This window comes from Trachurus trachurus, assembly GCF_905171665.1.
Source record: "Trachurus trachurus genome assembly, chromosome: 21".
In the NCBI taxonomy this organism is placed as follows: domain Eukaryota; kingdom Metazoa; phylum Chordata; class Actinopteri; order Carangiformes; family Carangidae; genus Trachurus; species Trachurus trachurus.
In genome coordinates this window covers 13,317,295-13,342,097 of record NC_139899.1, presented here as the reverse complement: position 1 = coordinate 13,342,097, position 24,803 = coordinate 13,317,295, and the positions used below count along the sequence as shown (strand labels likewise).

The 24,803-nt window shown below is 42.1% G+C and overlaps 1 protein-coding gene across 2 annotated transcripts in view; it reads left to right on the top strand.

Moving 5' to 3' along the window:
• Positions 1–13,362: 13,362 nt before the first annotated feature.
• The window catches only part of erbb4b (erb-b2 receptor tyrosine kinase 4b), a gene marked incomplete at its 3' end in the record, with an annotated part of 352,419 nt that continues 340,978 nt past the window's right edge, over positions 13,363–24,803 (top strand). For both annotated transcript variants that reach the window (XM_083996270.1, XM_083996269.1), the window contains exon 1: positions 13,363–13,489. In XM_083996270.1, the coding sequence (XP_083852396.1) occupies positions 13,411–13,489 (79 nt within the window). In that variant the 5' untranslated portion in view covers positions 13,363–13,410. The remainder of the gene's footprint in view (positions 13,490–24,803) is intronic.

Here is a 24,803-nt window from a genome sequence, read left to right as displayed (position 1 = left end):
CTGTTTTTCAACGTCAATGACAATACATGAAGACACACTGCTGTGAAGAATATGATGTATATTTTTGAGGCATGGGTTTCTCTCTATTAAAGAAATGATTTTACTGCCTTTCCTGTTTTGTGAATTTTGAAACAGGAAGTGACACGTGTTATGTAGTTTTCTTCAAAATATTCAAAGTGTATCTTACTGGAAATTAAAAGATTTGATTGTGAAGAAGAAAGAAAATATACTGCTTGAATCTTGTGGACAACATGCAAAGGCATATGAGGAAAAAACAACATTACTCAGTTGAGTGAGAGGCTCAGACAAAAGTACATTGGGTGAATTTTCCACTTAAATTAAACCAGACATGGGTTATGATAATAATTTTGTATAATAATATTTAACAAGGTAATTTTACAATATATACATTTAGTCTTTAAGGTTTTTAACTGAGGAAACTAGCTATAAAACACATAATGCTTGTAAAATGATCTATTTCTCATTATAGAATAAATTGTAGTAAACCTACTGCACCACACTGTACATCTTTAGGGGCTTGCCTTAGTTTCCCCTCCACTCTTTGTCTATGAGCAGGTGGGCGCTGGAGCTTGTAGAAGCCTCAAATGTCAGAGCAGTCTTCCTCAACCCCTTACTTCTTTAATCTGTGTATTGCACACACTCTCACACACACAATCACACAGCAGACACACACAAAATCAAAGCTGCCTGAGGGCGGTAGCAAAACGCGCAAAGCCTAAACAGAGCCCAAACTGTATCTTTTCATCTTCAGATCCTTTTATTTACCTGCCTGTCAGTTGATTGTTTGTTCCCATCTAGATCATATCTCTGGTTGACTCATACTTTCAACACAGGACTGATACCTGCCCTCGCTCTGTGGTGCTCTTCTGGTAAAAAGCCCTTTCTCAGACATTACACCTATTAAGGGGAAAAAATAATTTAAGAACTAGGCAAAAAAGATTAAAGCATCATCTCAGGCCATTATTTACCACAGTTTACGGAAACTTTAATAGCAAAGGCTTTGTTGTCGTTGTTGTTGGATGTATGAAGGAAGTGTGAAAACTAAACTGAATACCTGTCTGGGACTGCCAGGTACTGTCATGACTGAGAGCTGTGCTGCAGTGTCTTCATCATTCTGAGGAAAGATGCCAAATTATAGATAATCACTTTTTCATGGTAGTGAGCTGCAACATTGTTTTTGGGACAGTCAATCATTTGATTAGAGCACTGCTGCTTGATTTAATAGAACAAGAATTACTACCTATTGTCTGCCTCCACCACTCAGACTAGTTTCAGGTGACATTTCTATTTCTCCAGAATCAGGTAACATACTATTTATTTGAAATGTGTGTTATGATCACTGTTTGAAGTCTTGAATAAGGGCTGAAGTGTTTTCTGAGGCCACTATGACCTTAAAAAACCAATTTGCAAATCCTTGAGTCCAAGTGAATGTTTGTTTCAAATTTGAAGAAGTCCCCTCATGGTGTTACAGAGATACTGTTTCCACACCAAACCTGCATTTAGTGAGGTCACTGTGACCTCAGCCTCTGACTTTTGGCCATCAAAATATGAACACTTCATCCTTGAATCCAATGTTAATGTTTTTTTTTTCCAAATTGGAAGAAGTTCCTTCAAGGCAGATACGTGTCAGTAACGGGGCATAAACATCCCTATTTCAGCTGAAGTTTGACGCACAGAATACAAGCCGTGTTACAGAACGATGCACTGTCTGTACTGAAGATGAGTGAATATATGGCTGTATGAAATCATAAAGCACACAGTATTAAACACCTCAGAATATCCCAAAGCTTTCTGAAATAAGTTAACAGTTGTCTGTCAACCAGATTAATACTAACTCACCATGTTGATGTTAAGAGGAAGTAAAGACGGCTCTTTTACAGTTGTAATTATACTTTGAAAGTGTGTTAAGTGTAGGTTCTGGGACCTGGACAGTGAAGTGGTCGGTGAGTCAGTGAGGACGATGGCACATGATCCCACTGGAAGTGAACGGCCATGACAGGAGGATGAGGTCAGTGTGAAAGGTTTTGAGTGTTAAGTAGTTTTAAGAAGTCTTGACATCTTCTTCTGACCTGTCTAATCAATAAGCCATTTGATTTGTCTCAAGTGTAGTGTGCTCCGTGTGTTGCATTCCTCGCCTCGACTTGAAACTCCTGGCATTGAGGAGGTTTTTTGGATGTTGGTTGCAAAAGACTGTTAAAGACACTTACATGTGCAATATTTTGTTAGAAAGCACAGAACCAGAACTCAGCATTTCCTCCATGTTTTGTACTTTTTTGTTAAGTACAAAACATGGAGAAGTATGTATTATATATTCCTGCCCTACGGTATTTCTGAAAATCCCCGTTTTAACAGTGATCAAAGAATCTATCCTGGGTGCTATTAGCTTTTTTTTTCCTCAGGGGGCTAAGGCAGCTCTGTGGCTCTGACTGGGAGATTTCCTCAGTCTAGTTCCACTGCCCTTCTTCTTCTTCTTCTTTTCCCTCTCCTACTCTTCTTGTTCTTGTTCTTGTTCTTCTTTGTGTTCTTCTTGTGCAAATCCTCCCAGTTGATAAATGTGATCTTAGGGTGTCAAAAGCGCTAGAAACTACAGCCATCCCCACCTACCTGTTCTACATCTAACAGTAGCTACACACACACTTTACACACTCAGATTACGCCAAATCGTACCTCACAGTGGCACTGGAGTCTGACAAACATTCAGTAAACGCACACCATGTGAAGAGTAAACCAGACTATAAAATATGTTATACTGTCAACAAATAGGACTGTACAGTGTAGTATCATCTCTGGCTTGGTCGGTTGAATCTAACTTCTATGCTAGTGAAAGAAAAAGACTTGATACTGACTAATGTGATGCAGATGTAAAGAATGATGTATGCCATCAGTGACTGTTATTTATCAGCACTTAGGAATTAGTGCTGCTTTTGTCTGAGCTACAAGTGGCATAGGCTGTCCTCTGGGTTTCGAGTTACAAAACAGGGAGCAGTTCCAGATCTTTTTAAGCTTAGTGTGAATCCTCGACAAGGTTGTGCAATCACCCCGGTGACAAGTCCTGTTCCTGTTTTTCCTGCCAGGTAGTGGTGGATGTTTAGCCTTGCTTTAAAAACTCCACGCACAATAGCAAAGACATGCACATGCACTAACTCACACACACACACACACACACACACACACACACACACACACACACACACACACACACACACACACACACACACACACACACACACACACACACACACCCACACCAACAAGCCACACTCACACACACCCAGTTCTTTCTGTTACACACCCATACCTTAGAAGTTATTAAGGCTAAGTTGGAGCGTTGTAGAAATCTGGTATCACATGCAGTGGTTTTGTTAAGTGCTTGTGGTGCTTGAGTTTAAAGTAATGTGAGAGCCCTGGACAAGGTTTGATGCACTTCAGAGAAGGGCCAGCGTATGTCAGCGTTGGAACACTGGAGGTGAGGTGGGACAAATAGGTGGTGCAGCCAAGCTGAGACAACCAGTAGGGAATACAGGTGCTTTGTCTTTGCACTGGCATGAGTGGTTATCTGTGCCTCTGTGATACTACACCAACACAGGTGGCTAGTGCAACACGTTCAGTTGTAAGGCTGCTGTGGTGTTAGCAACTTCCACATTTTTTATTTCATGCAAATAAACTGTTTAAAGGTTGCTGAGGAAATGAGACCCGTGTTTGCAGTTTGCTGGAATGGAAGGTTGCAAGTTTAGATTTTTGAGCCCAGGTTTTTTTTTTTTTTTTTTTTTTGACACCCCGTGCACAGACACCCTAAAGTTTGTTTGTAAAGGATGGTTGGCTGGTTTGTGGTCAAAGCGCAAGCGAGGTCGCCATATTCATGTGGGGAGGAAGTACTGTGGGGGAACTTCCATTTCCCTTCCCTTTGCTAAGCCGCGTTATGCAGGCATGTCTAGTGGGGAGGGGGGAGGGGGGGACTGTGGGGAGAACAACACTCACATATACAGTCACCCAGAGAGAGAAGCCTTAGAGACAAAAACAATGTGCAGCTGCATCTGACCCTAGAAAAAAAATGGTGGAGAAGTCAGAAGAAGAGCAAAAAAGGTTAAAGAGAAGCGACGATAGCAGGAGGAAGATCAGAGAGAAACCAAGACAGCACCTCAATGCATGCATCAGATGCTTCTTGGGAAGCCAGACTGAGAGTGGGACAGAGAGAAACAATAACAGAGAAACTGACGGAGAGAGAGAGAGGGATGAATGCATCTGACACAGGAAGATAGAAAACGTGACAGAAAGAGAGAAAGTGGGTTTTGTAGAGCAGTGCACACCTGCTGATCAGCTCGAATTGTGGAAATATACTGGGAAGTGAGATACAGTTTGAGGGCTGTCATGAAACAGACAGCCACAGGTTGAGTGTAGGAGCTAGGCACTGGGATGTGGGGATACAGGCACTGGTGGTTTGACATAAATGGATACACAGCTGCAATGAACTGAACTGAAAACAGGAAATAAATGTGAATACAAAACTTCTTTTTTTTTTTCCACACAGACAAATAAAGAGAGGGAAGTTTCATCATCTCATTTCTATATTCAGTCGGATCTCAATGTCAGCCATCATATGTGATCAGTGTCATTTCCCGAAATAGATTTGAACTGTAAACTTTTTTTCTTTCAGTTTTCAGCTGAACTGCTTCAAAGCAGATTTATATTAGTAGTTTTCGAAGGTGGGAACTGAAGGGGGTCGACTGAAGGGGGCGAGTTCAGAAGCAATTCACAAGTGATTAAAAGGGCAACTACACATACTGTAAAGCAAAGTGCAACACTAAATGTCACCTCTTTGTGTTATTCCATTTGCATCACATTCACTGCTGCTGAATGTGGGCTGGGGAGACACAATGTGTTGGCCCCTCCCTGTATTTTTTTCTGCATGTACAGTAGTATTCAGTCAACATCACATCAAACTGCAGTTCTCGCATCACCATTTCACCTCGACAATACATCATGTTCTGTGATGACAGCGTTTTCACATAGCTAACAATGATGCGTATAAAAAATATAAGAAATAAAGAAAAATCTTCAACGCTGTCACGTTTTTGTCTTCTACTTTGTAACCAAGATGTGTGTTGCTGTGTGTAAGGCACCAGCACAGTGGGTCACACTCCGAGTCAGTTTCTACACGGTAGTCAGCCACTATTACTGTACTTCTCAGAAGAAGCTGGGAAAGCACTGTTACTCAAACTGAAATATTGTCACTGCTGTTAATCCAGCTACTTTGATGTTAATCAACTTTTTTTTGAATGTGGTGTTTTTTGCTGTTTATAAAGTTATTAATTACTCTTTACTTACTTAGAAGTAATTAGGTTACTTCTTGCTGTTGATCAATTGCCATACTGTATTTATTCAGTGGACAAACTGTCTGATAGAGTCTGCCAATCAGTTTTTCACACATTCAGTAGGGAAAAGGGAGACAGAAAGTCAAAAATAAAACAGTCAGTGCAGCTACCTTTGGCAAGCTTCTCACCTTTTTCTCGCACAGTTTCTTTTTCTTTTCTTTTTCAAATGTCAGCACTTCTCTTGTGGTTGCAGGCACTTGGGTCAAGAGTGGAGACGACTCAGATGGAAAGACTGACACACTTCTAACCAGGGCTGAGGCCTACCTGGCTTCCAGAACAGATGTACCACGGCAGAGTGGAAAACTATCCAAAATGTTTTACTGACTACAACACCCCCAGGAAACCTAACTACAAAAGACTAAGGAAAAACTAGAATGGTCTCAAGACTTTTTTGAGTTTCACATACATAAATATTTTTATTCTCATACAGGTTCAACTGGGGTCATACAGTAACATACCGCAAATACATTTTCATTTTTGTATGAATCACATTCTAGTCACCTCTCAGGCAGGTTAACCGAGGTCATTACACCTTCTTCACTAACACTTGGCTCGTGTTATCACTTTTGTCTGAGACCAAATTCTCACAAGCGCCAACAAGCACTGACAACCACTGAGCTGTGACGGGCTGGGGATTTATACAATATTAATGCACTCTCCTCTGTTCACTAGTTGGAATTGCTCTGTAATTACAGTAATCAGTTCACCATGACAGAATATTTAATAGACATCAACTCAAGTCACTTAAGTTTTAGATTTACACTGACTTGAAAAAGAAAAGCGACCTCATGGCCACAGTGATATGATTTATAGAATATGTGAAGTAGTACCTCAGTCCTGGTAGTTAAAGCACTTAAATGGCTGGTGAAATGCTGGAAAATCCGTGTAAAACCTCTGTCTGTCTCTGTTTTGATGAAAGTGACTCTGTGATGGTCATACGCTCATATCCTAGTGGTCACACACATATTTCTCACTTCATTTGTCTTCGAAACAGAGTTTGCTGGTTTGTTTATCTAAATTGTAACTCAGCATTTTAAAGCTGTGTCTTGCTGTTGTTCATGTTGCCTTGAAATTGCTTTCATAAAAAAAGTCACTGCCTGAAACAGGATGATATACTGTGGCATAAATCTAAATCAGGTTCACATCTAGTTTAATGTTCCTCAGCTTTTCTGTCCTGAGTTGATGGGAGAGTTTGGGTCGTTACATTTTCCGTTGGACGATTTTTGCAAGAACACAAGATGCTGTAAGGTCTGTTTATTTATGGATATATTCCACATGAGTGACCATGTATTCATCCACTCTGCAGTGAGTTCAAGCTCCACAGTATCTCGATGGAGACAGGAAGTCCCATTAATTCTTTAGAACATAAGTCAAGGCCTTTGTATTTGTGTTTTCAGCTAAAAAACAAAACAAAACCTACTTTTACTTTTAATTTGTTTTGACATACCCATGTTTCTATCAATACATATTTTATGTACTGAGATGTGTTTTTATCTGGTCATAACACACTAATAATGGACACAAAGAGAGGGAGAAGGGTGGGGTGGGGTGCAGGGGAGATGTACATTATGACACTTTTTTTTTTCTTTTTGCAGAAATCCCTCCACTGTGTCCTTCTCTATTCAACTTCAGTCATGTTCTCTTACTGCCATCCAGTGGTGAGTCGTTGCCATCAGACAAAAGCAGCATGCCATTATAGCCTGTGAATATAACCCAGAATATCAATACATTTTAAAAGTTGATTTTGTTTCTAAATTTTGTGTATGGAAGTGTATTATTGTTCACCTTAAATTAAAATATAGTTGTATCTGTTTCAGTTCCCATCAGTGGGAGCTTTGCTGACAGTATTGAATTAGTCTATTTGTTCCAGGTAACTTGTCTGCAATGGTTCATTCAATTTTATTCATTTACATACATTTTTAAGAACATTTTTAGTTTATTGTAGAGTCCACAACAGCAACAGAGACCAGTGTCTGCCCACTGTCTCAGTGCCGATGCCACTTCCTCTTTATCCTGTAGATGGCAGCAGCGTAAAGCAAAACTCCCCATGACTCAGGTGATTATTCCTCCCATCCCTATCAGCCTAATAGTGCAGTATCAAAGCCCGTCTCAGACTGTCATTAATAACTTAAGAAAAGTCCTCTCTGTGCTTCATCCTCAGGTCTCACTTGACATGGTTCAGGCTCATTTGAACTTTTGACCGGCCTGTAATTTGCAATGTAAGCTATCCAATTTACAACACCTTCACAAGGGCACATGCTAACGATTATTCATCGCTGCGGTGCAGGCTCCACAGAGAGTGTATGTGTCAGTATGTGTGTGTGTGTGTGTGTGTATGTGATGCTGCAGATGACATAGTGATACTAGAGAGGAGAACTACTTTAACACATCTGGCAATATAATACCTTTCATCAAAGCCATACCCATACAAATGAAAGCACATTCCACTTTTTTTTTTTTTTTTTACTGATCTCCAACTTGAAACCTCCTATAAAGAAGGAGCACACACACACACACACACACAAACAAACAGAAAAGCACAGTACAAACAGCCACACACTGCTGCATGAAGAGCACTGACTGCATCCGAGCTACAGAGACATTAGTGCCCCAGGCCTCCATATGACTGATAATAATGTTTAAAGTCTGGTGTCACTTCAGTGAATCAACACATTTCTGAACTCTTGCCCTGCAGTTCTTTTCTCGCTCGGAAGAGGGGGGGAAAAAAGTGAGGGAAAGAAGATGCATGATCAGCCCTCACCCCAAAACTGGTCTGGTGGTTTTGGGGTTTTGAGCAATTTCACCATCAAGCCACAGAAGAATTATCCTGCCGCATTCAGTGGACAGTGAGCATTCGTCAGCAAAGTCTGCAGTGAGATGCGACTCGATGGCAGCCAACGTCTCCCCTAATGGGAAACAATTACACACTCGGTGGCTTCTTCACTGACTTCTGATGAGACCCATTCACTGAGGAAATGGCCACATAATCATGTGTATGTAATGCGCTAACGCTGCTTATTGCTCACTGAGTCAGACTCATGCAGAGCCAGTCAGAGGTTCAGTTGATGCTTTAGCCACTATGAGTTTGATGAGAGGGAAGATAGGAAGGGAAATAATGGCAAGTTTACAGCATGCACCCTCAGAGAAATACCTCTTCTGTCTTGTACTTGTCACTTTAAATGTTTACACACAAACAAGTCTCCCACAAGGTCTCTTAAAAATAATCCCTGTCTCTACTGTCCTCAATATTCGGGCCTCTGACTCTAAATCAATAAGAGTCCATTCTCCTTTAACACCATGATGATGTTGCATGCATCAGGGGGGATGTCACCCAGAGGAGCAGGGTGGCTTCGTCTGCACAGGTATCATACTTCACCAAGAGCAGCTGCTGCATCATAAAAAAAAAAATAGAAAACCTGGCCACAAGAGGGGAAAGTCTGAACAGAGCTGAGGTGAGACAGAACAAATGAAACACAGAGTAAAAAAAAAAGAGGATTCAGAGTTTCGAAAATCACACAGTGACCGACAGTGCAAAAGGAAATAGTAGCAGTTCTGAAGACAGTCAGACAGGTAGTGGTGGGTAGACTTTCTCACATGGCACTTAAAGTCAGATAGCAGATTCTCATGTAAAAAAAATAAATAAAAAAAAGCATTGGTGCATATGTTCCATTCACGGCCTCCACAAAATTGTCTGCTTACAATGAATACTAATAAAAAGGAGAGCTGAAGGTGGGAGGTGTTGCTGATTGAATTTTATTTTATCAGTCAACATGTCAAATGATGTGTCATCTCTGTTTATCTATCCACTGTCTCTGCACAGCTCTGCGTATATGTGACTGGAGAACAGCCTCCAGCCTGAGATGTCAACTGACATAGACACAATCAATGGCAATCTGCGTCTGAAAATCATCATCTCTGCTGTTTGTATTTGTCCTTACGGAATGAAAATCTGTCCCCGACTCACATCGGATCAAAAATGATTAATTATTTTGGGAACGCACCTTCTTAACAGACTAGCATTTACATCCTTAATGGAATAAATGCAAACACAGACAGTTGGGGTGTCAAATTCATAATTTGAAAGAACTGTTGTTGTCGGCGTCTCCAGCGATTAGTGCATGCAGCCATACTGATATTGATTTAGTATTCCCTCCCTGTGTAAAAAGACTGAAATACTCTGAGGTGTTGTGATAATCTTTTAGCCCTTTTCGTTGCCTTTCACAGAAAACTGCAACATTATCGATTCAACAAACCATTTTGTTTTGACAATAACAAATGTCTGTAAGTGTTTGCAATCGTGGCATCTAAGAAATGGAAATCCATTACTATTTTTCTTTTCTTTTTTTTTTTTGGAAGAAGTATTCATCTCCTTTCACTCTTATTGTTTTGGAAAGATAGGGACACACAGAGCCCTGAAAGAAGACCTGTGGTGCTGTCTGCCGTCAGAGGGTCTTTTTGTATAAATGCATATGACTTAACTGTCCCGCTCAAAAAAGGGCAATTTAGTGGTGAGTGTTGGCTTTCATGTGCTGGCTGTTAAGGTTTCATTTTTATCCAGTGAAAATCCTATTCTTTATACTGTTTGAAGGACACAGTATCACCTGCAGAAGCAAAAAGAGATAATAAAGGATCAGTGTATATATAATAGCGTCTAATTGAGATTGCAGGCTGCAATCAACTGAATGCAGTGAAGGAAACACCACAGTGGCCTTCAGATAACACAAAAACACCACAGGCCCATTACTCAGTCTGTCCTTTCTGAGACACTATATCACTCTATGCTAGTGATAACACATATGATTCTCGGTTTCAGGTAAAAACTCCTAATGAATATTTTTCTCCAACACATGAATACATGCTTCTACTTACAGTAGTCATATAACACATTTCCAAGGTCCCCCAGCTTTATTTTTTAAATTAATCAATTTATTTTTAGCCCGTGACCCTAGTGCAGGATAAGCGGTATAGAAAATGAATGAATGAATGAATTTATTTTTAGCTTTTTATTTTAAGCTTTTCTTAAATATACACACCACATGCTGCCATATCTGCTTTGAATCTGGTTTTTGGGGCATTATTTTAAAAATGGTTCAATTCTTTCCTGAAGAATGATGAAACATTATAAGAGAAGGATGTGAAAGAATGGGGAATATTTGTATTCAACATAAAGGTGGGATGCCATCTGTAAAAAATTAAGGAAGGGTTTACTGAAGGTCTTTGTCTTACTAGGAAATCATCAGCGCAGGAAACATGTTTCACTCGTAAACTTCCTCCATCTCTGCAACATGTGGCTGGGACAGTTTATCATACTGAAGGTTTATCTAAGTGTGGGGGAGAAGTGCAATGCTGCAGGGAGAGATTGCCTTTACTTGCACGGCACCAACAGAGCAAAACAATGTGCCGCATGATAAAAAATTGCTTCATAAGTCTCACATTGTGTGTCTGGCATCATTATGAGGCACAATAGCCTCTGGAGGGCCCTGGCTTTTATTGGCGTGCCTCTTGCAGCAGCAAAGTCTCATCCATTAAACAAATCAGGGGGTTATGTATTAGATTAGCTGTACAGCAGGCACCGGGGAACGCCTAGAAGAACACATGAAACCTCGTCTCATTCCCTCTCATAATCCCTTTGAATAAATTACCTAATTGACAGCATTATGGTGATACTGTCAGAAGGTGCCTCTTAAAGCATAATGTATAATGAAAATACACAACGTTGCTAAATTGCATTTTTGGTATTAAAAATGATAAACGGCAGCCATTTGGGGCATATTTAGAGTGAAGCCTCTCCTCGTAGCATGCTGCCAGATCTCATTTTTCTATATTTCTTAATAAATTTGTGGTGTCAGTGATATTAAAAGCTCATTTCTGCTGAGAAATATTTAATAAAGCTTCTGTGTGATAGGAAGCCAATGTCACACAGAGAGTCAGGAAACTAGTTGGTGGCAGCTTGGATTGCCCCCACCCCCCACGGTGTCACCGTGCTGGCGCCATGACCTATGGGGTGAGAAATGGAGTGCCCCCCACTGGTGAAGGGTCAATACTACAGCAGAGGTTCTACAAACGCCCCCAACTCAGATCAGTGAGGTATTCATTCTGCAACCAAGCTGAAAACAACAGAGCCATTTGACTTTCTTCAAAGTGAAAACTATCTGCATCTCATTTTCTTAAAGTGTTAGGTTCACTTGGCTCAGGGAAGTTCAGCTCACTGTTCCAGGATCAGAAAAAGTGTGTGTGTGTGTGTGTGTGTGTGTGTGTGTGTGTGTGTGTGTGTGTGTGTGTGTGTGGGTGTGTGTGGGCGAGTGATATGCCTCCCCATTAGAAGCAAACAAAAGCCTTGAATGATCTCTGGGGAGAGGTTACCTGCCTATAGCTAAAAGAATGATGTTTATGGACTGGAGTAGATTATTGCTCAGGCATATACTTTGATGTAATGTGAAATTAAAAGGAAGGTAAACTGCCTCCTCCAGTCATAATAAAGGCCCACTGTCAGAGGAGCATAAATATCATACGGGTACTTTTATCCCTTAAAAGACTTTCCAGTTGATGTATTTCATGCCTTCCTCTGAATCTGTGTGTGTGTGTGTGTGTGTGTGTGTGTGTGTGTGTGTGTGTGTGTGTGTGTGTGTGTGTGTGTGTGTGTGTGTGTGTGTGTGTGTGTGTGTGTGTGTGTGTGTGTGTAAAAGTCAAGCAGGGTGGGAGGTGGGTGGGAACAGTCAGAGTGTGTGATATCTGTCCAGATGTGTGGACATATTGTAACTCCAGGAGGCGTTCACCTTTCTCCTAAAGTGCTAAAGTAGGTAGCAGCTGGTTCACAAAGTAATAACCTTTTGTCACATAGTTTCTTCCACTCCCATTATCGCAGATATTTTTCCTGTCACCTGCAAAGTCACTGCTTTCAAACTGTAACAAATAGCTTAGCGAGCATAATAATATCACTATCTAAACGTTCTATTTGACTTTTATTTGTGTCATTTACACTGAGCCACCCCTGGGGAGAAATGATTACCCTGGGTATGGAGAGATATTTCCTTCAATATTCTTGTACTCTGATAAGTGAGGGAAAATTGAGAGGTTTGCTTACAATGCAGCATGAGACAGAACCATCTTTGGTTGTAACTTTATTGTCAGAATGCTTCTTCTTTTTTTTTTTTCTTTTTTTTTACAGCCTGATCATGTTGTATTACAGCTTTAAAAATACAGTAAATTGAAATTAAAGAAACGAATATTTAAAAGAAAGATCAAGTCACTATAAATTTGATAAAAATATATAATTAAGTGTGTTCTACTTCTGAGCATCTGCACTCTCCAAGTGCAGAGCTGAGAGTTAAGTCTCAAATCAACACTTCCATTATAGAGAGTGGAGCCTATATGTGTCTGTATCACATTTGGACGAGATCTTCAGAGGCGCACGGGAAAGCACCTGTAAGTGGCATTCAGCTCCATTTTACCAATTACACCTCTTTACCCGTCTCCCGGCGTTCATCTCCACCGTGTTCGGCGTGACAGGTGCTACGGGGCCGACGCACAAATTGAAGGGGATTTTTGGGCTTCTCCTGTCAGCCAATGGTGGCACGTATTGCGTCGTGGCCAGCGGGATTTAGGGTGATGGTCGGGCACCTGTGCCAATCACAGCGTCCGTAGGAGGAGTTAAAAGGGCTCGGAGGTGTGTCTGAGGAATACGAGTCTACAGCTGCATACTGTATCCAACTCGGGGAGTAATGGCATGAGTACTGCTTTATACTGTTTAGACAAGCTTTACTGGGCGCGCGTTGGAAACTAATATTCGTCTAATTCTGCTTTGGCGTCAGTCACAAATTCAGCCCGCAGCCACCGCGAGGCGAGGCGGAAAGCAGTCGAACAAAACTGTAAACTTAGTCAAAAGCGACTAAAGTCTCCAAACTCACAGGCTGAAGACGCTTCAGACGCCAAACGCTTCACGCTTTCTGTGTGTTTCAAGGAAGGATACGCCGCTGGACATGTGAATTTAAAGAGGATAATTGCCCAAAGCACAACAATGAAACCAACGACCGCCCTGTGTTGCTTCGGCTTTCTCCTGACTTCCCTCCTGTTTGGATCGAGCTCCTCACAATCAGGTGAGTTGAACGCCACCAGTCCGCTGAGCTGAGCCCAGTGCGCTGCTCTCTGTGTGAACCGCTCGGCGCGCACTGAGCGCAGTGGCACAACTATCCGTCGAGCAGACTTTTCCATGAATGTTGCTCTTCTTTTCACGCGTTTGACAAGCGGGTTTTGTCACATCCAACCCTGCACCTGCTGCTGTGGTTTCTCACCATCAACCTTGACTCGTGTTGTTTAAGAGAAACGCCTTGAACAGTTACAGTGAAAAGGGGAAGGGGGGGTGATGAGGTGTGTGTGTGTGTGTGTGTGTTGGGGGAGGGAGGGGGGTGTTCAGGATGATACTGGAACCCAGGTGACAGTGTGAGCAGACCGCAGGTTGCAGAGGTAAATATATGTTGTGATGAGCTGAATGAACCCAAACCAGGGACTTGCTCTGTCGTCTTCGTGCACAGAGCGGCACTGTTGAATTTGGAGAGAAAGGAGAGCATTTAATGTCGATCACACGTGTCCTGTAGAGTCAGCGTGGACAAGCAGAGAGGAGTAACAACCTCGCTTCACAACAGACTACTGTGCTCTTGTCTTCCCTCCTGTGGATGCACGGGCTGTCTGTCTTCTGTGAGAGTATGGTAAAAGTTCCTCATTGGCTGTGTCAGTCCAGTCTACCTCTGAACAAACAGTCAGCGGAGATGAGAAGCTGTAGTGTAACCAGCGTCTTTTCAGATGGTGTTATTAATTTAGTTGTGACCAGAGCACTTTTTCTTTGAGACCCTGTGGTTGTTGTTGTGGTTGTGGTTGTTGTTATTGTTGTTTTCTAGTGCTGATCTGCGTAACTCCCGCAGCTGTGTGAAGCCGGATAACTGGCGAACATGCATCCATATGCATTCTGTAATCGGGATAATAGCAAAGCGGATTAGCGTAAAATTACATTATTCCTCATTTTAAAACGTGTCCCCTCAGGGTTCGCGTGGACCACACTTTGACAATCGGCGCTGTAGCGCACATGACTGTCACCCTGGCAGCAGCAGTACCATCTGTAGTGCGCAGCGGCGCTCTTTACGCACGAGGAATCCGAGGTGCGCTCACCAAGTGATCGCGTGTGTGTGTAACAGAGAGAGGTTTGCAAATAATATTAACCTAATGTACAAAATCAAAATATAACTATCATGATCATCACCATCATATTGATCATCTCCAGGCATGACGACGGTGGGAATAAGACAATACACTATTCAGAGATGATCTCTACTCGCTCTCTTAAACTATTTCACCTCCTGTTAAGAGTAAGCTTTGATGTGACTGATGTGAAAGATTGGATTAAACCACAAATAACATGGCAACAGGAATGAAAAAAAAAGATAAATACCCAAACAACAATACTGATTCTTAACAGCATTTCTGATTCATATTTAAAGCCAGTGATGATCTGCAGTGGCTGTGAGATAATTATTCTATCCATGCCGCACATGTAGCTATATTTTCTCTGTAGTCATTATAACGAACAGACACTTCTGGTTCATTGTGCTTTGTTGATCTTGCTGCTTAAAAAGAAGTGAGACTTTTTTTTCTTTCAAACGAGCTGCAGTTCCAGCAGAACATGTTGTTTTAAGAAATATCGGGGGAAAGCACATTTCTTTTGCTCTATATGCCCTTAAATTTCATCTCATTACGGTAAAATACAGGCCCACCACTGTAACCTATGCTTAATAAGATCCGCGTCTACAAAGCCTTACAAACCCCCCCAGTGATTGAATTAAAGGGATTGACGTGGTTTAAGAGAGAGAGAGATGGCGTAAGGGGGTAAGTGTCATAGTGTTGGCCTGTGTTGAAATGATTACAACTGGACTAATTGCTTCTAACGCTTATTGTTAATATTGTTTGACTATTTATAGCGAAACTAAAGAAACGAACCCAAAGTACATTCAAGTATTCATAATTTGGGATCAATTAGGAGAAATTACCCAACAATCTTTGAGAGCCCCCCCCCCAAAATATCTTATAATCATCAGTATATTCGCACAATTTGCATATTTTACAGCGTCTAACACATTTTATACTCCGGCAGAAATTGAATCTGTGAACGGATTGTCTTCAGGACCACTTCACGCACCTGTGTTTCAATAACGTGTCTGATGTATTCCTCGGAAACGACGGAATGAGTATGAAGGTGACAGTGGTGACTGTCCCTTAGACAGACTGCTACTGTCATCCAGGGAGAGCTCTGAATCTAGTAAAATGTGTTCAGAAGTTAAAGACACACACACACACACACACACACACACACACACACACACACACACACACACACACACACACACACACACACACACACACACACACACACACACACACACACACACACACACACACACACACACACGGATTACATAAATATCACTGCGTGAATCTGCGTAAACGCGGATTAAGTTCTGGCAGTGGAATATGCGTGTGCGTGTGCTTGTTCGTGTGTGAGCTCTTATAGACCAACGCATACCAACCAGCGAGCTCAAACTAGTTATTTTAGCCTGTGCTGTAAACCCCTCGTGCACGCTCACTCCAGGATTGTTCTTTTTTTCCCTCAAGGTGCTTTGATAGGAGCTTGAATCTCCCCTAATGAGCCATTAAAAAGCTAAATGCTCCGTGATAAAGCGGCTCAATTCATGTAAGATTTGATACCGTTCATGTTGCTTTGACATTTCTTTGAAATGTCACCTTTTCAGCCACTGACTGTGGAAATCAGAACCCCCACTCCCCAATCCCCCCTCCTGCACCACCATGTCTTCATGTTTTCTATTTATTACTGAAAATCTCACAAACTCTGTAAGTTCCCCAGCCCACATGTAACCAGTTAAACACAAATATCACCTGATAAGACTCCATTTAATGGGTTTTCACAAAACAGCAGGAGGCATGTCAGCAAGATGCTGAGTGTGCCACAGGATCCCTGCACTGCACTCTGCTCTTGATCTGACTGCAGCTGTATGCCGGAGCAGGAGGACAGAGGTGGAAAATACATCCAGCTGTCGTTTCACAAACGAATGGCCGTGTTCCAGAACTCTTTATGAATATTCATGTTGTGTGAGCAGGAGTCAAATCATCTCTTCCAAATGCAGCGGCATGTGTGTTTGTGTATATGTATGGAGTGGGTGCTTTTTCAATTAGAGCAATAACTGCAGAGTAGATAATAAACTACATCCTTAAGTGACCCTGTTTTACAGCTCTAAGCAGTTTCTTCTTTCCTGTTTCAGCGTTGATTCAGAGGCTGGGTGAGCTGCTCTCTAGAACAGCTGAAGGGTAGTTTCCTGCTTATACCCTCTACTACATCCTTGATTTTATAGTAGCACCCTGTATTTACTGGATTGAAACTGGCAGTGCACATCCAGTGCGGAGCTGATATGTGAGTTCATAGTATATCAAAATGTTTACAAGGGGTCAAATGAGACAGAGAGGGAATCGGCTGGGGAAAAAAAGAGGGCACAAGGATTTATTATGTCTTCCTTTTTTTCTCACCAGAGAGTTGTCTGACATTTCCTTGTATACTATTCATCGTTCTTCTCCCATTCTGAAGCAATGGGAAAGAATGGTGTCACATTTGGCGGCCCACACAGCTCTGCTTCACCACAAAGCCTTCTTACAGTTATATATTTCCCTGCTGTCGCCTGTTAAAGGCGCTTTGACCCTCCACTGCCACAAGGGTTTTTATTAGAAGAATGGCAGTCTTTGATTAGGTGGTGATCCACTTCCATTTGTCGGGAAAAGGAATGTGAACCTCTCTGCTTTCGTCTCCTCGACTCGGTCTGGGTGGGCAACTTAGGGCCATCGATCTTCTGCATAGCAACATCTGTTAAACTAATATGATTTAACAGCACATTATCCCGTCGTTCTTCCTTTTAGAAATAGCCAAGATGATCAGTGGCAGCTGGGAGAGGAAAAGTGATTACTGGGTTAATGTGAATTATTACATGTAGACGATCACATTATTGTTTCCTCCTTTTTTGCTGAGTTTTGTTTGAGCTTTCTTTTGTATGACAATGATAAACTAAAAGGCATGATAACAGCATCTTATTGTCCATATGTTACTGACTACTGAAGGGGAGAAAAAGACACATTTGCTGCAGAAAAGACATTCAAACCGTTTTTATTATGTTTTCCTCTCCTGGGGATTTCACCCTGCAGTCAGATAAAATATAAAAAGCCTTCTGTTTGTGTAATTCACACTGTGGTTTTATTGCAGAAGAGTGGAAACCATTAAGTTTCCGATAAATCTCTCCACTTCTTAACAAACAAACTGCCTTTGGACCACTGGCATCAATAATACATGTGTAGCACCCACAATGCCACCCAAGAATCCCTCATGAAAAATCACTCTAATGTTCCGGCAGGGAGAGAGGGAGAGTGTGTGTTGTCTCCTTGTCACCTTAAGGGTGAATCTAAGAGTTTATTGGTCCTAATGGCCTTTTTTTGTTTTTAACCTGCTGTGATTTTACTGTAATATTCTATAATTGCTACTACAGGGACTTATAGCTTTTATATTTTAGCATGCTCTTCAAACATTGCATTTGATCACCACAGATTTCTTGTTTGTGGCTGACAAGAGGACATTATTAGAACTATTTCATTCTGGAGCCACAGGCGTAGTAAACATTGTTCCCCAGTTTTGACGTGTTGATGGGCTCATAACTAGTCGGTCTGTCTGCAGCTAACACAAGTGATTGGATTGTATCCCTTTGTGACCTTTACAAGCTCAGGACCCTCATTTGTCACCTGCAGTTATAGATCCACCATGCATACATGTGCATGTGTTTGCCATGCATCATTTTCAACTCAGCTATAAATGTCCTTCTTGTGAAGGATGTCATAATTGGATTGGAGTGTCACCAGTGTCCGTTCATGCTTAATGTGGCCAGCTGTTTATCACACGTGTGTTTAAAATGCAAATTCTATGTTTGAAGCTTGGTTTACAAGCAATTAGACGACTGCAGATTAGATAAGGTTTGTTGAAAATGAAATGCTTGTTGCTGCTTTTCAATCTCTCCATGGTCCTCCGCTTTTTATGGTTTCTCCTTTTCTGCCATTGGTAAATTGAGTGAGCTTTGTGTGTGAGAATGAAAGAGAAGCAAGCAAGAGAGACACACACAAATAGAAGTACTGATGGCCTCTGTGCAGCACAGGCCCTGAGTGGTGAATACACAGCAACCAAAGTCCTTCATTAACAAGGTAGCACAGCAAACACTCATGTACACAAACAAGTCCTGCTTCATATCTTTGACAATCTACAGCTAGTTAAGACAGATTGGGGAACTAAGTTTCAGCAGTAAGAAAATCAATCCACTGCGATTTAATTAGGTTGGCAAATGTGTGTTCAGGGCCACCAGGAAGACCTGCAGCATGAAAAACAATGAAATTCTCAGGGCTTCTAGAAACACTCAGCCTTTGCTGAGTGCTGTAATGGAAGCAACATAAACACCACTCAAGAAAAGAGGCCGAATGATGCGGTGTCATGCACAGTAGCAACAAGTGTCAGTCAAATAAAAAAGATTCCTGCTTGGATTTATTTTCTCAGCAGTCCTTTACCTGGAAGGTTTAAGTCCACTTCACAGTAAATACATTTTTTGTACAAGGTGAAGGTGTGTTATTTTATACAAACAGTAATAATGTCAGAATCCCAACTCAGCCAACTGATCAAACTTTAACTTGAGCCTTTTGAAAATAGAATGCTTTACCTTCCAAGCTCAATACTTCCAGTAAAAACACAGTAATATCACAGTGCTGTTACAGAAAATACATTCAGAATCAAACGCCAACCACATCCATCTACATTTTTAATGTAATATAGCCTTTGAAACATTGCACATTGTTGTTTTTTCAGTCTTCGCATACAGTCGTCCACTGGTGCAGACTGGTGCCAGTGTGCCTCACACACTGGTGCGCACACACTCCCACGAGACTCACTCCCACACACTCACACACAAACCCACACACTCATGCTGCCTTCACCCTGGGCCATCACTCTGAAGTATAAGGCAAATGTGTGACATTCGGGTCCTTGTAAGCCTCACTCCTGTGTTCACTCAACAATGTAGTTGTCGGGAGCCTGAACGCATCATGTATGTCTGTCACTTTGTGAGACTTTTGATCCCCTTTGTTGTTGCTGCTACTCTTCTCACAATAAGCCCGTCTGTCCTCCTCATCCTCCTGGAGGGCTGCAGGAGGCTGTCAGCCACCAAGCCTTTTGACAACCACATTTTGAGGGTTTCAAAATGTGGTGACAAAAGGATCTGGAAAACATGCGCATACACTGTATGTGTGTTAGCGTATGCGTGCGTGTGGTGACTGTTTCTTAGTGTTTGTGTGTACGGCTGCATGGTTGAGGGGGGGTAGAGGGTGACTGACAGACTAACCATGCTCCAGAGACTCTCTTTCTGCTTCAGTGTCTGCTTGTTCCTCTTCCTCCGCCCACCCTCTGCCTTCATCTGTGGCTTTGTAAGCCTCCACATAATGCGCGAGCATTAAAATGACAATGGAAATTATGGCTAATCTTTGTTAAGACACACTCATTACCGCCATGTTTTAGAATTGGAGTCCGATGATAAGAGTGGGTCTGCCATGTTTTTTCTCCCTCAGAAGCGACAGCCTGACATATTGGAGTGATGTGTTTTATTCTCACTTTTTTGTGTGTTTTTTTTTTCGCTCTTTTTTTTCTATTCCTGCTCACTGCTAATAATGGTGGCGAACATATGAAAGGATGATAATAGGCTGACAACTTGGGCATGAAAGACTAGCTCTACCTTCAAACAAGCTTTTCATGCAGTTCGGCATGTGGGTGTGTGTTACAGGGCTGATTTCTCTCGACTCTCTCCCTCTCCGTCTCTTTCCTCTTTTAGTAATCCCCTTCTAAAATATTCATAGCTAATCTGCATTTACAATGTAATTACAGACGGGCTTTGAGTGATATGGGATATGGCCCAGCGGAACACAGGCTTCACGCAAAATCTTGATTTAGTGATTTGTGCGCGTGAATAAATACCAAACAGCCCCAGGATGCAGTATACTGTATGCGGTTAAAAGTTTTATTTATTTATTTTTATTTAAATTAAAACAAAAATATATTTACCCAGTTGGTCAGTACCCTTGGAGCAAGAGTTTTCGTGTTATACTGTAACCGAACATGTTTTTATTTACTAATTTATTTATCAGGGCCTTGCATCAGAAAGGAACTGTTCACTGTGTGCGATATTGCTGCTGTGCATACAACTATTATGAGAGCTCAAGCTGAATGAAATATGTCACAAAACTATTCCCTCTGTCTTACTGTCCCCCCACCCCCCACTGTTCAAACGCCCTCTTCCCATCTTTTGGGCACTGTTGGCTTCCGTTTAGTGCTAATGGAGCGGCGTGCCCTGTATGCTGTTCTTGCAGGTCGATTTTTCACTTGTGTTACAGGAGGGGGAGGGCTGGTGGCGTCCTTTTAAATGAAGCACTTGGCGTTTGTGACCTGTAATAAATGAGTTTGCAGTCAGTCATGGCAGCTGTAAGGAGACATCTGGGAGTAAGAGAGAGAGAGAGAGAGAGAGAAAGAGAGACGAGATATTCAGACTTCAGTGGGGAACAGTTTATCTATGCAAGGATGAAAAATGGCTGCACCAAACGTGCTATCACTGCTACAAAAAATATTAGTATGCTATTGTAAAATGTTAGTAGATTACTATAAAAACATCAGGGAAAAAATTGCAGTAAACGAAAGGCAATATCATAGAAAATCTTACTTCAAATACTATTAAGAGTAACATTAAATCACAACATCATTACTGAATATCTTGAGAGAAAAATGTAAAATTGAGCAAAACAAACATATGATGGCTAAGGAGGATGAGCATATAATAGGTAATTTGCCACCTGAATATTAGTCAAATAGTTCATCACGACTACAATGGGAGAAGAAGCAAAGAGAGAAAGTCAAACAGGCTGGGGCAAAGGAAATGAGAAGAAAAGGGAAAAGGTAAAAATAAAGATCAGTTTGAATTTCTTATTTTCCACCAGGGATGCATATTTCTCAGCCAAGCCTCTCTGTTGGGCCTCTTCAATTGCCAACAAACATATCACAATAATCTTCATTGTATGTAAGCAGACATCTTATTTTGCTTTAAATGTGTTGACAGACTTACTGGGGTCTCTGTGTTGACACTAAAAGATCAGTCGAGTTCACAAAACTTGTTCTTCAGAGTTTTTTTTTTTATTGGAATATTGATTTTCTGAGTATGAGCCAGAAAATACAGGAATCTCAGTGCTGGCTGGCACAATCATTGAGTCATTAGTATTGATCAACAGCTCGTTCAGAGCCCACATTATGGTCATTTATGCCCCTTTAACATCATCCAAAGATACATTCAACTCCAACTACACAAGTCATCCATTTGACTGGTTATGAGGTTTTTAGTCTTTCAAACACGTTTTATTTCTGCCAGCAGACCAGCTCCCAGATAAGAACATGTTTTATAATATATTTCAGTTTTTGATGAATACACTTTTTTATAGATATTTACTTTCAAAAATAGAGTGCTTAAAAGGAAATGTTGGTACAGTACTCTCTCTAGCCTGGAGTAGTGTGGCTGTTGCTGGTGTGAGGCAGCAGTCACCTTGCAGCAGAGCAGAAATAGCGCAGCTCTCTTTCCCTGGATGTGAAGGTACATAAAGCACAGGATGAGAGGAGCAGGAAAGGCAATTGACCTTGGCTGCTTTTGGGGGCTGGCTATACAGCCATGCGGGTGGATGCTATGGCTCTGCAGCTTGGCGACGAACAAGAGGAAGAAAGGGACAATGCTGAGTATAGCAGTTGCTGTTGCTGTCCTGATTTTTTTTTAGGTTTGAATTTATGCGTACCAGTGAAATTTGAATGTTATCACAAAAATATGATCCTGCAAATACTAATCAGAATGGAATATGTAATTTGATAACGTCAAACATAGCAAACCTAACTGTGAGTGTGTGTGTGTGACGTGACGGCTGTGCAGGATGGGAGTGTGAATCAAATGTGAAAGGGGCTGACTAAGTGCAACCCAGGTCCAAAGTCAACCCTGCCATTTTGCTCCGCTGTGCGAGACTGTTTACCTGGGACAGGGGTGCTTTATCTCAGCCAGTCACCAGTGTACGTGTAAACACACAGTGGGGGTGCACTGTATATCACGCTGTTTTCAGCCCCCCTGCCTTTGTTCCAAAACCTCTCTCCCACAGAGAGACATTATCCCCCGTTGGCAAGGTGAATGGGGTGCTGATATAAGATTATTTGTAGCAGCCAGAGAGAGACAGTAAAAGAGAGTATGGAGGGGGGGGGGGGGGCAAAAAAAAGAGAGAGATTCTCCTAATTTTAGCTGGAGAAGGGCGGCCAGGCAGCCGAGCACACAGGAGGAGAGGTGTCTTTTGGCGGGGAATGGGACATGGGTGAGTGTCTTGGGAGCCTTGGTTAAAGTGGCCGCTATCACAGGAGCTGGACGGACAATTAATCAGCAGCGGCCCAGAGGGGGAGCTGGGGTTCTGACAGGGACACTTCATTTTGCACAGGACACACACGCGCACACACACACACGGACACACAAATCTGCTGACAGGCTCACCCATAGCTTCTTCTCACCTCTTTCCTTTCGCTTTATTTCTCATGGCTTATCTTGTGTCCTCTTCCTTGTCCTGATTTCTTCTTTCATCTTCTCTTATGCTTGTCTTTTTTCTTCTCCTCTGTTCCCATGTTCACATTTCCCCTTCCCTTTGCTCCCCTTGTCTCTTCTTTTGTTATTTTCATCTCCTTTTTTTCCCTCCTCTCCTCTCCTCTCCTCTCCTCTCCTCTCCTCTCCTCTCCTCTCCTCTCCTCTCCTCTCCTCTCCTCTCCTCTCCTCTCCTCTCCTCTCCTCTCCTCTCCTCTTCTGCTTCCTTGATTAGAATAAGTTAAAAGTCCCTGTTGTGACCTGACAGCTGACTCCAAACTCTGGAGAGTTTCTTGCGGCTGTAGAGGGAGAGGGGAGGTTGGCGGGGAAGAGAAATAAGGTGAGATAGGATGGACTTGTGGCTGTACTTCACCCAAAATGCCCCTCCTGTCTTCGCTGCACTCATCCCTCCATTTCTGTCTTCCCACCCCACCCTCTTGCACTCCCCACGGCTGCCGCTGAGTGATTGATGGATTCAGATTTGACATGGCCCGGATCACCTGAGGGCGTTGGCAAGGACACTGGTGAGATTTAGTCAGATGCCGGAGAGAGGCACACAGGGAAAGTAAAAGACAAAGAAAAAAGGCGGGAGCAGTCAACACTGTTGACCATCATGCCTTGCCAGCGTTGCCGGGCTGAGTAAACTTTTCCTCCAACAGTGCACCTGTTCAGATTTCCCATTGCGTCACCCTGTAGATTTTCTAGTGTGTTCCAGGAAACATTTTACTTGATGGAATTACGGCATCCTGTCATTTCTGACAAAGACTTTGAATGGTTTAACATCCTTACAGTATATCACAGGATTTTTAGTTGGACATGTAATTCAGCTGTAGCTATTGTTGTGCTTTCAACACACAACAATAGTCGTGCTGATGCAGACATAGGTGTCTGCTCATAAATACAGTACCTACAGTGAGTCCAGTGTATGCATGTCTCCACATTGTATTGAGTGGTGGCTGTGCCCCCCCCCCCCTCTCAAAGGGGGTCCTGGTCCTCCCAGTAAGCAAACACCCACTTGACATGGAGCCAGGCAAAGGGGGAACAAGGCTCTCAGTGTCTTCCTGCTCCAAGTGCTTTGTCCTGGAGGAGGCTCCTGCCGTGGCTCCTGGCTCGCAGCGCCACGTGACTCGCCTGGAAATGAGGGAAGCACTTGTCTCATGAACATTGTCTGGACAGGGATGATGGACCCTTTCTGAGTCAGACTCATGCAAAATAGAGGTGATTTATGGTTCATGAGAAGGAAAAAGGAAGCGAGAGAAAAAGAGAAAGACATCTGACATTTTTTTTTTCCTCCAAGTTCCAAATCCATCATTATAACTGTGGCACAAGGCTAAAATTTTCACTCCCCATTACAGACGGACTAATGCACAAATTACCAAAATTGTCTCTCAACCAAGTTAAATGATGCAAAACATCAGCATTCAAAGTAACAAGCATATTAATGGTAAGATGGAGAATAGATACGACAGAAGCGTCTTTGCAGCAACAATCTGTACATCTCTGTTGGCAGCCTTATTCTTACTTATCTCCTTTTTTTATGATTCCCATGCAGCTACCCATCAATGCGTTGAAAAAAATCTCCTCCCACTCTGCAATGGCTTCTTCTTTCTGTCTTTCTCTCTTCCCTGACACGCACACA